The sequence below is a fragment of the Microtus oregoni genome, unplaced genomic scaffold (assembly GCF_018167655.1).
Source record: "Microtus oregoni isolate MIOR12 unplaced genomic scaffold, Mior012 000082F_ref0000272, whole genome shotgun sequence".
Taxonomy (NCBI): domain Eukaryota; kingdom Metazoa; phylum Chordata; class Mammalia; order Rodentia; family Cricetidae; genus Microtus; species Microtus oregoni.
Genome location: NW_024544542.1, coordinates 5493503 through 5510955, shown reverse-complemented (window position 1 = coordinate 5510955; position 17453 = coordinate 5493503). Strand labels below are relative to the sequence as shown.

At 42.3% G+C, this 17453-nt stretch overlaps 1 protein-coding gene across 1 annotated transcript; it reads right to left on the bottom strand.

Moving 5' to 3' along the window:
• Positions 1 to 11606: 11606 nt before the first annotated feature.
• On the bottom strand, positions 11607 to 13406 carry LOC121441847 (sperm motility kinase X-like). The gene has a single exon (XM_041643169.1). The coding sequence runs from the start codon at positions 13404 to 13406 to the stop codon at positions 11607 to 11609; it is 1800 nt and encodes a 599-aa protein (XP_041499103.1).
• Between the last annotated feature and the right edge of the window lie 4047 nt (positions 13407 to 17453).

Genomic DNA, 17453 nt, shown 5'->3' with positions numbered 1-17453 from the left:
TAACACAGCCATATTTATGTAAGAGGCTGTGGCTACAGGAGAGGAAACAGAGGAAGACCAGCATCTTGATACCTTGGTGGGACTTTGCTTAGTGTGGAGTATACATACAGAAATTCACATCAAGCTGCAGACTGAGGCAGACATTGTGGCTGAGTTTTAACCCAGTAAAGCATACAAGTAGCCACATTTTGGGCAGTCTTACGATATGAAGAGCCAGACAGACATAGACATGTAGATATTTGTGATGCTTTGCCTATAAATCCTAGACTTGTGGTGTGTGTGTCTGTGTGTGTGTCTGTGTGTGTGTGTATCTGTGTGTGTGTATGTGTATGTGTGTGATATATTAAGAATTTTGTTACTGGGTTAAGGGCACTGAGCACTATTGATCAAGTACCCATGTTGGTACATTGAGGTCTAGATAATGAAAGGAAGAACCTATCATGACCTGAGACCTCATCCAGTGTCTATGATCTGTATAATACAGGAGAAGCCAGTAGGACTGGAAAAATAAGCCTGACAGTGGGCCTTTAGCTGTAAGGAAGGAGATACCTATTATACCCTGAAACATATCCATCTGTGTGGGTGTATGTGTGCTGTGTCTGTATGTATTTATGAGTGTGTGTGTTTATATGTATGTATATCTAGTGTGCTGCTGTATGGGAGGACTATCTTGCAAAATCAGACACTTTGTCATATGTGCATGCTGTGTGTGTATATGTGTGTGCTTATGTATGTGGATTGTACTGTAGCTAACTTGACACTAGCTTGACATGAACACATCTCCATATAATAAGCTCTATTTATAGGCAAAGTGATGCACAGAGGCACCTGTCACCTGGCTGTAGGGGAGGATGAACCATGCTGGACCTGTAATGCAACCATGTGTGTGTAGGTGGAGATTTACAATTAGATAACAGAACCTGAGAAGTGCCTTGTAGGAATATGGGGATAGAAAGCAAGGTGGAACACCTAACTGTGATCATGTATGACTTTGGTTGTATGGAATTGTTATGCCCTAGGACCAGATCCGGAGACTTTTATGTATATGTTGAACTTTCACTATAGCAGAGGGTATCTAACAGGATCAGAGAACTGAAGTGTGTAAGGCAGGCAGGGAAAACCTAGCTGGTCTTGACTCCAGGTTATATGTGTGATTTGTGTTTATGAGAATTGGTACCTTACAGGAGAAGATAGAGAGTTCTGTGTGGATTTGTACATCTGTGTTTGTTTCTCTCTCTCTCTCTCTCTCTCTCTCTCTCTCTCTCTCTCTCTCTCTCTCTGTGTGTGTGTGTGTGTGTGTGTTTGTGTGTGTTATGTCTGGAGAGAGAGAGAGAGAGAGAGAGAGAGAGAGAGAGAGAGATTGAGAGTGATTGATTTCCTATATGTGGGGCTTTGAATGTATGGCAGAGAAACAAAGAAGTCATGACTGTAGCCCTGTGTTTATTCTCAGAGCATTATACCCTCAGTATGGTTGTTTTTATGAGGGTGCTTATTAGGAAATGATATTCAGCCATAGCTTATTTCAGTGTAGGGCAGGAAATACTTAGAAGGAATAGCCACTTACCAATTTATGTAAGATTTATGTGTATGTAAGATTTCTCTGTGAGGGGATATCATGAAGTACTTGATACGAACTGGTGTATTCATGTATGCATGTTGCATGCATGCATGCAAGTGCCTATGTTTATGTGTGTGTGTGTGTGTGTGTGTGAGAGAGAGAAAGAGAGAGAGAGAGAGAGAGAGAGAGAGAGAGAGAAAGAGAGAATACTAAGCTGTGTATGTTTGAGGGGATAACGTGAAGAATCTGATAAACACTAGTGTTTTCAAGCATGTGTGTGTGCATGCATGCAAGTGTCTGTCTGTGTGTGTTTCTATGTGTGTGTGTATGTATGTGCGTGTGTATGTATGTGTGTGTGTGTGTGCATGTGTGTCTGTGGTACATGTATTGTGTTGATGTGTGCCTTAGATTTTAGGTAGGAAAAACCTCACATTACCTATCACCACCCAGCGGCTATAGAAGAGTGGATTCTGAGAAGTATCTTGTTCCACATCATGTATTGGGTGGTGGTCGACATGCCAGTGGGCAGATCTTGTGCAGCATGACACTTAGCTCTGTGTGGACAACTTTAGTTGTAAGGAAACAGTAAATGTAGCAAAACCTGGCATCAAGATCTGACGTGTGTCTGGGGGGACTTGACTATGGGTGTGGGCATACCAACCAGACATGACACCAAGATCTCTTTCTCTTGTTCTAAGGTTCTTGTGTTTCCCTTCTCTCCTCCCCTCTAAACCCCTCCCCCCACTATCTTCCCCTTTTCTCCCCTCCCCTTTCCTTCCCTCCACTATTCTCCCTTTTTCTCTCCTCCCCTTTCCCATCCCCTCTCCTATCATCTCCATCCCTCTCTTCTATTCATATCACCCCCTTCTACACACCACCTATCTCTTCCCCTCTCCTCTCTTCTACTCCCCTGCCCTCCACTCTCCTCTTCATCCCTCCCCTCGTTTTACCTCCCCTCTCCTCTCCTCCCATCTCCTCCTATCTCTTCTCATTTCTTCTGCTTTTGTCCCCTCATTTTTCCTACCTTCTCTTCCCCTCTCCTCCTCTTCTCTCCTCTCTTGTCCTCTCTTTTCCTCCCCTCTCCTCTCCTTCCTCTCTTCCCCTATCCTCACCTCTTCTCTCTTCTCCTACCCTACCCTCCTCCCTCCTTCTCCCTTCTTCTCCCCTCCCCTCTCCTCTCACCTCTTCTCTCCTCTCCCCTTCTCCCCTCCTCTCCTCTCCACCCTCTTCTTCCACATCTCTTTCTCCCTCCCACAATCATGTATTTGTGTATGTAACTTGGATCTTTAGAATTGGAAACACAGCAGGTCCTGACATCTCTTTGTGTGTGTGTTAGATTTGGATGTAGCAGAGGATATAACTAACTAAATCTGATCTGTTTCCATGTATGTGTGTGTGTGAAGCTTTGACTTTAGAGGCAAAAAAAGGCAGGAACTGTCAGATAGTATATCACCTTTTGCATGTCTTTCTGTGTGTTTGTTTGTGTGGTATGATCTTTTACCTAGTAAAATATATTGGCACAGGAGAATCTTAACACATTAAAATGTCCGTGTAAGTGCAGTGATGTGGACGGACATGCTCTCAGTTCCTGCCATTTTCCCCTCCATAGACAAAGTCTTATATACATGGATAGATACCAGATTCAGTTAGTTATAGCCTCCCCTATGGCCAAATCCACACACAGATAAATAGATGTAAGGGCCGGCTGAAACCCCAGTCCTGAATATCCAAATTACACACAAAAACACATGCAGGACAGAGAGAGAGAGAGAGAGAGAGAGAGAGAGAGAGAGAGAGAGGAGATTAAGTTCCTATATGTGGGGCTTTGGATGTATGGCAGGGAGAAGCAAAGAGGTCATAACATCTAGCCTTGTGTTTATTCTCAGAGCTTTATACCCTCAGATGGGTTGTATTTTCGAGGGTTCTATCAGGAACTTATATCTACCCATAGATGATGTCCAGTGTAGACAGGAAATACTTAGAAGTAATAGCCATTTATCAATTTATGTATGATTTATATGTGTAAGGTTTATCTGTGAGAGTATAACATGGAATACTTGATACAAATTGATGCATTCATGTAAGTGTATTTGCATGCATGCAAGTCTGTATTTGTGTGTGTGTGTGTGTTTGTGTGTGTGTGTGTGTGTGAGAGAGAGAGAGAGAGAGAGAGAGAGAGAGAGAGAGAGAGAGAGAAGAGAGCATACTAAACTATATAAGCTTGATGTGTATATGCAAGATATCTCTGAGATGGGATAACATGAAAAACCTGATAAAGACTTGTTTTCATGCATGTGTGTACATGCATGCATGCAAGTAAAGTGTGTGTGTGTGTGTGTGTGTGTGTGCATGTGTATCTGTGGTGCATGTATTGTGTTGATGTGTGCTTTAGATTTTAGGTAGGAAAAACCTCACATTACCCATCACCACCCATGTATCTACTGTGTCAGTGGCTATAGAATAGGGGATTCTGAAAAGTATCTTATTCCAACTCATGTATTGGGTAGTGGTGGAAATGCCAGTTGGCAGATCTTACACGGCATGACACTTAGCCCAGGTGGAAGACTTTAGTTGTAAGGAAATGGTAAGTGTAGCAGAACCAGGCATCAGGATCTGGTGTGTGTCTGGGGGGGGCTTGACTATAGGTGAGGCCATACCTACTGTACCTGACTCCATAATCTCTATTGTTTCAAGGTTCTTGTGTTTCCCTCCTCTCCTCTCCTCTCCTCTCCTCTCCTCTCCTCTCCTCTCCTCTCCTCTCCTCCCCTTTTTTCTTCCTCTTCTCTCATCACATCTTCTTCCCTCTTTCCATCTCCTTCCCTCTCCTCCTCTCCCCTCCTCCCTTCTTCTCCACTCACATCTTCCCCTTCTACTCCCCTTTCCTCCTCTTCCCCCTCCTCCCATCTCCTTTCCTCTTCCCCACTCTCTTTCACTTACATCTCCCCACTTTTACTCCCCACTTCTTTTCAATCCTCTCCTCCTGTCTCTTCCCCTCCCCACTCCTCCCTTCCTCTCCCTATACTATCTCCTCTCCTCCCCTCCCCTCTACTCCCCTCTTTTCCATCTACTTTCTCTTTCCCTTTCCTCCCTTCTACTCCCCTCTTCTTCCCTCTCCTCCGTTCTCCTCCCCTCTACATTCTCCTCCACTCTCCTTTTCTCCCCTCTCCTTTCCACCACTCTTCCCCCATAGCCTCTAATCTCCTCTCCTCTCTTCTCTTCCCCTGCTTTCCGCACTCCTCTCTTCCACTCGACTTCTTTTTCCTTTACTCCCCTCTGCTCTCCTCCCATTTCTTCCCCTCAACTTTCCTCTTCTCTACTCTCTGCTCCTCTCCTCTGCTCTCCTGTTGTCTGCACCCCTCTACTCTCCTCCCCTCTCTTTCAGTCTCCTCTCCTCTTCTACCCTCACCTCTCCTCACTTCTCCTCTCCTACCAAAATGTGTTTGTGTGTGTAACTTGGCTTTTCAGAATTGGGAACACAGCAGGTCCTGACATCACTTTGTGTGTGTGTTGGATTTGGATGTAGCAGAGGATATAACTAATTTAATCTGATCTGGGTCCATGTATGTGTGTATGAAGTTTTGCCTTTAGAGGTGAAAAAGGTAGGAACTGTTACACATTAAAATGTCTGTCTAAGTCCAGTGATGTGGACGGACATGCTCTCAGTTCCTGCCACTTTCCTCTCCATAGACAAAGTCTTATATACATGGATAGATACCCGATTCAGCTAGTCATAGCCTCCCCTATAGCAAAATCTACACACAGACAAATAGATTTAAAGGTCAGCTGAAACTCCAGTCCTGAATATCCAAATTACACACAAAAACACATGCAGGTGAGAGAGAGAGAGAGAGAGAGAGAGAGAGAGAGAGAGAGAGAGAGAAAGAGAGAGACAGAGACAGACAGAGAGATATATATAGAGAGATTGAGTTCCTATATGTGGAGCTTTGGATGCATGGCAGGGAGAAACAAAGAAGCCATGGCATCTAGCCCTGTGCTTATTATCAGAGCTTTATACCCTCAGTTGGATTGTATTTTCGGGGGTTCTATCAGGAACTGATATTCAGCCATAGCTGACTTTTTGGAAAGTTCAGGAAATATTTAGAAGGAATAGCCACTTACCAATTTATGTGAGATTTATGTGTATGTAAGATTTCTCTGTGAGGGGATAACAAGAAGTACTTGAATCAAACTTATTTATTCATGTATGCATATTTGTGTGCATGCATGCAAGTGTCTGTATATGTGTGTGTGTGTGTGTGTGTGTGAGAGAGAGAGAGAGAGAGAGAGAGAGAGAGAGAGAGAATACCAAACCTTGAAAGACTGATGTGTACGCAAGATTTCTCTGTGAGAAGATAACATGAAGAATCTGATATGTACGGGTGTTTTCATGCATGTGTATGTGTGTGCATGCATGCAAGTTTCTGTCTGGGAATGTATGTATGTGTATGAGTGTGTGCATGTGTGTCTGTGATGCATATATTGTGTTGATATGTGCTTAAGTCATTAGGTAGGAAAAACCTCACATTATCTATCACCACCCATGTGTCTATGTCAGTGGCTATAGAAGAGGGGCTTCTGAAAAGTATCCTGTTCCAAATCATGTATTGGGTGGTGGTGAATATACCAGTTGGCAGATCGTGCATGGCATGACACTTAGCCCTGTGTTGAAGACTTTAGATGTAAGGAAATGGTAAATGTAGCAGAACCTGCCATCAGGATCTGGCATGTGTCTGTAGGGCCTTGACTATGGGTGTGGGCATACCTACTCTACCTGACACCAAGATTTCTTTCTCTTGTTCCAAGATTCTTTTGTTTCCCTCCTATTCTTCCTTATCCTCCCCTATTCTCTCCTCCATTCCTCTTTCCTCCTTTCCCCTCTGCTCATATATCCCCTTTTGCCTCTCCTCTCCTTCCATCTCCTCCCCTCTCCTTTCTTCTACTATTTTCTTCTCCATCTACCCTCATATCTACTACCCACTCCTCTCCTCCCCCACCTCTCCTCCTCTCTCCTTTCCTCTCTTCTTGTCTCCTCCTCTCCACTTGTCATCTCTTCCACTCTCCTCTCTTTTCTTCTTTCCTCCCCTCTCCTCTACCTCTCTCTCTCCTCTTCTTTGCTCCCCTCCCCTCCCCTCCCCCCCCCTCCGCTCTCCTCTCCTACCTTTGCTTCTCCTCTCTTCTCCTACCAAGTGTACAAAATCTTACTGTGAGAGAATTTCCCATCATGGTCTGGCAGCTGTCAGTGTGTTGTAGGAGGTCAAACAGGACCCTATATCTAGTCATGGATGTATGGTCACAGGGCTAGTATTATGTACAATGTGTTTGATGAATTGGCCTGTATGTCAGAGAGAAGAGAGGAAGAAAGAGAAGTCGAGCCAAGCACCATATCTCTTAAGTGTATGTTAGCATATAGATGACCTGGTATCAACCAAGGAGTGAACATCCTGAACTGCTATATATTAATGTATATGGATGACAATATACGAGTGTACGGGTAAGAAAAATGTCAGGTAAGGATTGATATCTAAATGGATATGTGGTTTGTGAGCTGTGGATGTCCATCAGGGTCTGACAGCTAGCTGTTTGGGGGTATATGTGGGGTGTCAGCACAGCCTGGCTCCATGTATTATTGTGAGGCATCCATGGTGGTGGGGTCTGCATGGGTTGACATCTAACATTGAGAGTGGAGCAGTGCTGGGGAGTGTGCAGTGCTAGGCTCTCTGTCCTCCAGCATGGAGACTCATGAGCTCAAGCAAGTCTTACATCTGTGCTATGCTCAGCATCTCTCTTCTCCTGGACTGAGGTGTTTGAGAGTCAAGAGTATAGTTGACTGTCAGAGGGGGAAATGAGCCCCCAGCTTTGGAGAGTCTTCATTCTGCTTCTTTACCATATCTTCATGCAGTAACGCTGAGGGTCACATGGGTGTAAGAGTGGTGAGCAGAACACATCTGGTTGTCAGCCTGGACACCCCTTCCTGCTGCATAGCACTGAACCATCTTGTTGGTATTTGTTGTCTGCTGGGCTGTGACAACAGTGTTCAGGCTTTCTCTAGATGTCCTACGATACAGTATCCCTCAGCCATGATTCAGCTTTTGTATTTTTTTAGTTAATGTCATTAAAGCTCCGGTGGCCAGTGTTCATTTTCTGTGCTGTCTCTGTCTTCTTCCTTAAGAGGCTAAAACTTATGTAAATCTCTTCTGCATATCTTACATGAATTTTGTAGAGTTTGCATGGGGGTCAAGTATAATAATTGAATTTATGTTCAGTTTTCTAATGGGTTCCTTATTGTTTGCCTTTGTATACTTGCACACTTTTGTGGACAGATCATTTTCTCTGCCTTGATTTCCATGGTGCCCCGGACAAAATCAGCTGATGTGATGTAGGTGGGTCTATGGCTGGTATTTGTGTTTGAATCCATGTTTCCATCTCTGTTTTTTTCCCTGTCCAACGCTGTGGATCTCAGAGACTTTGTGTGAAGGGCTGGAACTAGAAGTGTAGGGTCTGGATGAATCGCTCCTGTCCTCTGCCATCACTTTTAGGATTAGACCCAGTTGAATGTCACATTTAGTGCTTGGGTAGAAGATTGACATTTTTCAAGTCTATCTGAAAAAAGATCTGTCAGCTAAACAATAGTGAAAAGAGTGGAGGAACAGGGGTCTCTGAGAGTTTAGAGTCCTTTGAATTCCTCTCAGAAAAATACATGTTCTATTTGCCAATTAGTGTAAATTCAGCTGGAAACCTACTTTGGTACTTTGGTATTTGTTGATTGTGTGTTGTCTCTATCCAATACCAGTAGGAAACAGTATAAGTGACTGACTTCAAAAAATGTACCATCCTCATTTGATTGGTGGCCTGAGAGAGAAGGTCCAAAGAAACTGCCCTTTTCAGAAACTCCAGTTAATAGGCTGTGCAGACATACACTCGTGTGTCACAAGGGTGGCATGTTCTTTCTTTGCTCAGGTAGTTTTTCAGGGTCATCTCTGAGGAAAGAGAGGCATAGGTGACATTTTTACACTATCCAAAAACACACCTCATGAATGTATGCTGGAGATTTAAAGGTAACATACATTGGACGGCTTTCCTAGAGGATCCTTCTGTTATGCTCAGATCTTGATGACAATTGGAACAGGTGCTGTAGTGGATTCTGGAACATGAGCCATCCCAATGCCCTGCGCAGGATGTCCTCCTGAAGCTGTGTAGAACTTCTGAGCTTTCCCAAACTCGGAGATGACCTTTTTCATCACTGACACCAGGGTTGAGTGTGCAATTCCTCAGGATAGGAATTCTCTGGGTCACTATTAAGAATGTGGCCAGGCACCTACAAGAGAAGGAATATTGTAGATCAGTAAGGAAACTGACTGAGAGTTCAACATGCAGAGGCACAAGAGATGTGGTCTTGGCAGGTAATGGCAGGTTTATTTTATGAAATTCAGGGACTAAAGAGTCAGGTATATGCTCACTGTCATCCAAGGTGACCTTTCCTAGGCCAACATTATTAGAGTTTCATCAGGAACAGCAGAAGGCAGGGAATGATTTCGCATGTTATCCCTGCAACTTTTAAAGGCACCAGGCTCTGGGAACAAAGGAATAAAAGCATTTTCCCACCAGCATGTCTAAACATAGGCACTCTGCTTCCTGCACCTCATCTCATGTCCTCTTGTCTACATTAGACAGGATACATACTTGGTGAAAATGAGCTTCCATAAAAGATGATGTCCCTAGGAACCTGCAGATAATAGGAGAGAAAGGTGACCAATAAGACATCTGGAGTTGACTTGGGGAAACTCCATGTGACCCACCTCTACCAAACAGCTCACAGTGGCTGTGTCAAGCAGCCAGTGGGTGTACTTTAAGCATTGTGCCAACCAAATATGTTATGTCCAGAAGAGCATCTAAGGACTCAGCGTTGTAATCTGTGAGGAAGACACGTGAGGACAGTTTTGGGATGAAGCATGTGAAGTTCCTCCAGCAAGTAGCTGGTAATAATGGACCCTGCCTTTGCTTAATCCAACAGAGAGGTGGTAAAGGAGGGAAGTAATGGATGCAGTGGTCTGATACTCAGCCGACTTCTGTTCTCTAAGGTAAAAGGTTAAAGATAGCAACTTGCCTTTAGTATCAGGGAAAGTCATCATAAGACCGAAGGCAAATATCAAAATAAAAATCACAACTGTTCATTCTGAGATTTGCCTTTGTAGAGTCTGTCATGTGAGTCTGGACCCCATGATTATCATCGCTTGTATCTCCTGGGTTTCAGGGTCCTGGCTATAGCACCCAAGTCTCCCTTTCCCAGGCACTGCATTCAGTAAAGTATATCACGAATGATACTTGCCTTAGTAATCACCACTGATGCAGAGCAGGTATGGCCACATAAACAAGAAGGTCTGCCACTCCAGTCTGGTTTTCCTTGCAAGGGTGTGTGTACTCTGGTTGTCATGGTTCTTCAACCCAGTACAGACTAAGCAACTTGCCAGTTTCAGTGATTGTTCTTCCATACTGGGGTAAGATGACGTTCACCTGTTATAGATAAACTGTTCCTCCAAAAGAGCTAGGGGAAGAGGGGAAAGATGAGCTACTTGCCACAATTTATCCCAACATCACTCTGAATCCATGACTCTGTTGTCTGTCCCCTTACCTTTGTTTATCTGCATCATGAGCGTAATGACCATGTCCCTTGGAGTTGAAAACAGTTGACTCTGGCAGTCTCATGCTTATCTTTCTGTGGATCAGTATCAATGATATAGCAAATCACAGACACCTCTCCAATACAACAAGTTGAATAGTAGTGGGCTCAGTGCTGCCTTCAGCCATGAGACCCACAGATAAGCCCTAGCTTTCAGTCCCTTCTGAGTGGCCATTCTTTGTTACATAATTGTTCTGCGTGGAGATTATCCATGACAACACTTTCTTTCAACATGACTTTCATAAGAGGATTCTAGCTGAGTACTTCTAATATATAGTCACAAGTTTCTGTCTAGGTCTGACCCAGATGATGGAATCTAATCAAAAAGTTGTTTCAAGACTAAAGACTAAGTAATGTGTCCACTGTACACCAGGGAAATCAAGCAATATTCACCTTGCAAACTGGAGCAACATTCCAGGATTTCTTCTATAGTGGTACCCATTTTCTTCCTGCTTGCTGTCACTTTCCTGGTAGGAGGCAAAGATGGTTGTAACAAACATCCCACATTAAAGACCCCTTCAGCAACAGCTAGAATGAACCATCATGCAGTGGGAGAGTCGCCAGTGACAAGAGGGAAATGGATACAGACCGCCTGCTAACACATTAAAAAGGAAGGGGGAAGGGAGAAGGAGATTCACCTCTCTCCAGTGTGAAAAATCATCTCCTTTGGACTTAACCTTGAAGGGAAAGACCAAAGAATGAGTGCTGAAGTTGTATATCTGGCACATTGGAGCTCCTAATTCAAGGGTATCTTTAGGGGGAATTGTGGCAGAGGGCTTCTCTCTGAAAAGGACGCTATTGAAGGCCAGCCATTAGACATACCTCCTGTTAACAATCGTTGTCTCTGGAAAAGCCTGTGGTAGATGAAAGCTTACGACCCCCTGTGCTGGACTTCTCTGTTGGAGTATAGGACACTCTGTCATCTGGATTTCCTGCACGGCTCCCAATTTGTCTATCTCAGTGAAGAAAACTGCTAACCCAATGTCTCATCCTCTACATTGATTCGATATGTAATATGATAATGACATATGGAAGGCACAGTCTTAAGAACTTGGAACTATATCTTTCAGAGTCTTGACTCTTATATCCTTCTGGATCATCTGTTTCAGTTGGCTCTTTTTCTCATACTCTTTCTCGGTCTTTTCAGTTTTCTTCCCTCAAAGCCTTAGATGATCTATAATTCTTTCTTCCTTTATCCAACACTACTTCTGGCTGCCTCTACAGCCTCTACTTCTCAACCATTAAAGTCTACGTTAGCTTAAACAATTCAGGTTAAAGGTGGTGGAAGAGTTGCTTTTGAAATAAGATTTCCTAATTTACCTAAACTAGCTATCATGTGATGGTCGCAAAGGACATTATAAAACATGTAGATTAATAAACAATGATGTGCATCTTGGGCACCCCATTTAGCTGTGTGTGCGCACCTGCACTGCACTCTCCTTCCAGTGGTGCCTCTTCCTTCTGAGAAACATGGCTTTTTTCTGAGAGTGGCAGACAGCAGCACAGAAATCTCACACAATTCCCAATTCTCTTTTTAACCCTCTTCCAGCCTTTGGACAGACTGCTGGCAGAGGCTGCACTTACATCTTTGGGAAGGATGCCTTTTAAGTTGTTCTTGGATGTTGTCTGAAGAGAAGATCTCTGAGTTCCAAGGGTTTCAATAGTGCTCATACCCTGAGGTGTCTCCCGTTCCTTTCTTACAGAGGGTGTACTCTGAGCATCTGAGCTATTCTTTGGGGTGCTCACTTCCTGGGGTTTCTCACAGGACAAACACTGTGCAGAAGAAATGCCCTCAGAGACTGGGCATCTTGAGGACCACTCCTTGCAAACCACGCTACCTACTGCCAGACTTCTGCTCAGGAGAGGAGTAAACTCAGAAGGACTTGTGGGTACTGGGTGGGGAGGATTTTCTTCCTCCAGCAGGCAGCACAGGGTGGCAGGCATGCTCAGGCTTCTGCCCCCCTGCTTGCTTGAACATTTCTCATCATGCCCCTGATGTTCAACCTGCAAGGCGAGGGTGGGAAGGGCAGGCTCACTCACTCTCCTCTTAGGAGGAAGGGACATGAGAGGATCTGCTGATGACACAGCCACACAGGCCTGCAAGGAATTAGTGATAGATTTAGTGTGGTCCTGAGGTGATCCATGGTTTAAAATGAGGTATGTGGCCATGATGTTATTGAATTTTTTCTCACGTAGACAATCATTAATTGCCTTGGGATGGTAGCCCATACCCCACATAGCCATCACAATGCTGGGATTTGGTTTGTTACAGAATGACTCTGAGGATGATGGGAGTTTCCAAAATTCTTCCCTGTCTCTGATCCACTGGTGCTGCCTAATGTCACATATTGTGGGCCTCTGCTCAGGGTTCACAGTGAACAAGTGCGCAATGAGGTGCACAAGCAAACGGTTTTGAGAGAGTGTGTAAGGAATATAGTATATGGGATTCAGCATCACTTCCTTCATGTCTGGATAGGTTCTTGCTTTGAATGGGAAGCTCGCTGCCAACATTGCATATAAAACCACTGCCATGCTCCAGATGTCAACTGCCCTTGCATCATACTCTGTGTCATTAAATAGCTCTGGAGCACAGTATTCAATTGTGCCACAGAATCCCTTGCACTTCTGCCCAGAGCTGACTCTGATGGCCAGGCCAAAGTCACACAGTTTGATGTTTCCTTTCCCATCAAGCAGGATGTTATCAAGCTTGATGTCCCTGTGTGCGATGTCATTATCGTGGCAGTAGTGCACTGCACACACAATCTGGCAGAAGATGTGTTGGGCCTGTGTCTGCTGAAGAGGACCACCCTTCTCAATGAGCTTGACTAAATCGCCATGAGCAGCAAACTCCAACACCATGTAGGTGTGGTCTTTGCTGGTGATGATGTGGAAGAGCTTTATTATGTACGGGTGGTCTAGTTCTTTCATGATGTTGAGTTCTTTCCTATTATTACCATCACTCTCCTCACCATTCGCAAGGATTTTAACTGCGACTTTCATATTTGTGAGGAGGTGGCAAGCCAATTTCACCTCAGCAAAGGCCCCTTTGCCGAGGGTATTTAGCATGACATAGTGATCTGTGATGGTCTCCTCTTCATAGGTGCTGGCAAGGGCCAGCTGCATGCTCTCCTCCTCTCTGTTCTTGCTAGAAAGGTTCTTGATAATTTCCATGCCAACTGAGAAAACAATGAGAATAAACCAATTAAACCAGATTAAAAACAATGAGAAGTAAGTCAAGGGGTAAAGTTTTTATCTTTCTGTTTCTTCATGGACAAGTGTGACAGATGCAAACAACCTTGCAGTGAACTTCTTGGTCATAGAAAACAAGAATATACCAAACTCTAAAGAAATACTGAGAAACGTATTGAAGATGAGAACTAAACTTAAAGAAATAGACCAGAGTGAACATTGCAACGGCATAAATGCTTGATTATTGAAAAGAACAAGCAAAACAGATGCAATTTTACCAAAATTGATCAAAAAAGAGAAAATTTAGTTTAAATTTATAGTCAAGTTTTGGTCTTGTTATAGTAAATATTGCTACTTCTAAAAAATCATTTGGAAGACATTTTTTGGGCAACTAACAAGGGTTTTATTTTGGTATGGATAAGATATCCTATTTATTTTGTAAACATATCTGAAGATAAAATGAATTTTAAAATCTATGCAAACCAAACCGTTTCTGAATAAGTCATTAGGAGAAATTTTGAATATTTATTCATTGTTAAGTTCTTAATAACCTAATCAATGGAAATCATAGAATTACAAAAACATTGGAAAAACTCTTAGTATAAGTACATAGTACAAATAGCAAAGGAGAATCAGGATTCTTGCAGAAATAACAAAATTGGAGAGAATAAGAAAAATTATGAAGCATAATTTGCACGTGTTGTCCCATGCTGAGGAAAAGGAATGTCATTTCTAAGAAAAACATTTACATTATTAGATTTTAATGTAATCCTTTAGCAGTCTATGCCATCAAATATACTTATTTTTCCTGTCACGAATTGTATATTTTACTCTGAGATAGTTTGGTGAATATAATGATATCACTCTGGTTAACACCATAATGAAAAGTAGTCTTTAAATAATGTGGTATATCATTCTGTGTTAGTCACTTGCTTTCATGAAAACTCAACTGATAAAACATTTTTCAGAAATCTATTGTGTCAATCATACCTTTTAATTATTTGTACATTTACAACTGGTTTTTAATCTTTAATTTTGTAATCTTTCAATAATTTTGAAGGTTTTATACATGTTCATTCAATTTACATTATTATATTCTTCTCCTTTTAAAGTCTGACATTGTTACTTTGAGGGCAGGTGTAACAAGGGTGATGTTTCCTGATAACATATAAATAAATGTCCCAGTGTTTCTGTATTCTCTATGTAGAGATAAAACAAAAAGTCTACATAGTAGTTGACAATGTCAACACATTTCTCATTCCAATTCCTCAAGTTTCCTAGTACTGTTACCTTTTATTTTTTAACAGTAAAATGAATTTTTAATTCTTCTCTCTTATGTTCTACCCTGACATGACTTTTCACATTCTCCCATGCTCCATTCTCTTCTTCCTCTTCCCCCAGACATACCCTCCCTTCATCTCTTCTCAGGAAAGGGCAGGCCTCCTAGGGACATCAATGAAACACAACATAATATGCTTCTGTACAACTGTGCACATACTATCATATCAAGGCTGAACTCAAAACCTAGGAGTAGCGAAAGGTACCTAAGTAGGCTGAAGAGTTAGTGACTACCTTTCCCACTGTTAGGAATCCCACGGTAACATCAAGGTTATGGGAAATAACATATATACAGAGCATCTAGGTAAGACCCCCATCCCGCAGGCTCTTTAATTTCTTTTTTTCTTTTTTCTTTTTTTTTTAATTTATTAATTTTTTTATTTTTTATTTTTTTAAAAATTTATTTATTTATTAAAGATTTCTGTCTCTTCCCCGCCACCGCCTCCCATTTCCCTCCCTCTCCCCCAACCAAGCCCCCCTCCCTCGTCAGCCCAAAGAACAATCAGGGTTCCCTGCCCTGTGGGAAGTCCAAGGACCACCCCCCTCCATCCAGGTCTAGTAAGGTGAGCATCTAAACTGCGTAGGCTCCCACAAAGCCAGTACATGCAGTAGGATCAAAAACCCATTGCCGTTGTTCTTGAGTTCTCGGTAGTCCTCATTGTCCGCTATGTTCAGCGAGTCCGGTTTTATCCCAAGCTTTTTCAGATCACAGAGACAGAGTCCCTAATTTCTTTGAGCCACGATGAGGACCAGTCAGTTGATTTTGTAGGCTGACTAACCTGGTGCTCTGATCCTTCATTTGGAAATAATTTGAAAACTTATGTTCCTATGAATTGTGAAACTGGAGCAAATGGCAAATTTCTAAAGATGTGTAACCTCTCAGAAATCAAAAGTTAGCATGTAAAAACTATGCAGATTAGTAATAAGCATGATAATTCAATATTCTTTGGAAAAATCCCTCCAAAATCATTTGTTTTCATTGATATAATTGGGTTCTTTTTCATACCAGAAAATAGGCCCCATGAAAACCACAATGCTCACCTCTACTGCCAACGCTACTGCAATGATGCAATGTTATTGTTATGCGCTATTGTTAAATACAACACTCATTTTTATCAACCAACATGGAGTTGTTGACTGGTGCTTCAACTGCTAGAAGACTCACCCCTGCTGATCAGCACTCATGATACAGAAATGTATTCTGCATTCTACTGAAGAAAAAGATAATCATCATCATCCAGCTATAAACCCTAAGCCAACAGTGACCCATTAGCACAACGGACTGGAGCAATATTGGAATAAGTACAATGGCAGTAACCAGTCACTTTTTGATTGGATTTAGGCCCCTTCAGGACATGGACGCCATTACTGACACAGCTCACGTGGGCAAGAAACCGAGCAGATAGTTCTTAGGCTACAGGAAAACCTGCTACTATTATTTTGCAACATAGTGAACAGAATGATTTTTATTGACATACTGTTATACAAATAGATCAACGTCTCAAAGAGCACACAGCAGTGAAGCCGTTTCTAGTGAGCGATGTATCTAACCCTGAGTCTTATAACAATGTAGAGCTAGTGTGAAGTTTTGTAATACTCAGTTCCAATTGGAAAGCTTTGTGAAAACTTTCCCTTGAGTTTCAGGGAGCTGAGGTAGTCAGAAGAGGAGGCAGAAAGATACTCAGGGCCAGATGTAGTAGAACATTCCACAAAAACAAAAAAAAATTGATGAACACATGAACTGAAAGAGACTTCAGCAATACACACAAGCATGCAACCATTCAAGCCAGATGAGGGCTCTGTCATTGAAAATGGGAAGTTGAAACAGGGTTCTATCCCCAAACAGGAAAACATCAGCTTTTGTTCCCTAATGGGAAAGAAGAAACAGTTTCCTCCAATGGATTCTCACTGGGTAACTTAACCACTCCTCCTGGTAGGATACATGCACTGGAATCTATGTCAAGCACAAATGGACTCTACTGAAATGCAGTAGACTTTTGGACTCATTGTCCTTTTCTGGGGACATTTTATAGGTCTTAATTCCTTATTTAAATTTTTCTTTCCTTTTCTTATAGTAGAAAGTGAATAAGGACATAGTATACTCTAGATTGTATGGGAAGATAGGAGGGTGTTGGGGAAAACTGGGAGGGGGAAACCAATCAAAATATATTGCATTGAAGACTTTCAATAATAAAATGTCAAGAAAATGAAAGACTGATATGAATGCCCTCATGTGTGGATTTTTCCTGACTTTCAAAAAGAATAACTCTAATATTTGTCCAAGTGTTCAATAAGGACGAAGAAAGAGACACTTTCCAACACGTTCTACATAGCCTACAGGAGCCTACTACAAGAACTGGTGATCTGAGCTTTCCTCCCTTGATCCCACATGTTGTAATAATACCCTGAATTCCATCCACAAATTTTCTTTAGACTTTCATAAGTGTGTGTTGTAATATACTTGTAGATAAGTAAGTAAATAGAGGAAAATAATATAAATATAAAATAAAAAGAAATTATAAACCAGCAGTCTATTTTCTTAGACATGAAAATCCATTCAAAGTACTTGAAATTTTCCTGCAAGTTCAACAGCACATGAAACCGGCTATGTTCAAGCTCAATCTCAGTTCATTACTGAAGAACAGAAGGACAATTATAACAGAAAAGGTGACAAATAAACATATGAAGAGG

What these genes read in the sequence shown, in the direction of transcription:
- LOC121441847 (XM_041643169.1), bottom strand. Translation starts at nt 13,406, where the DNA reads ATGGAAATTATCAAGAACCTTTCTAGCAAGAACAGAGAGGAGGAGAGC.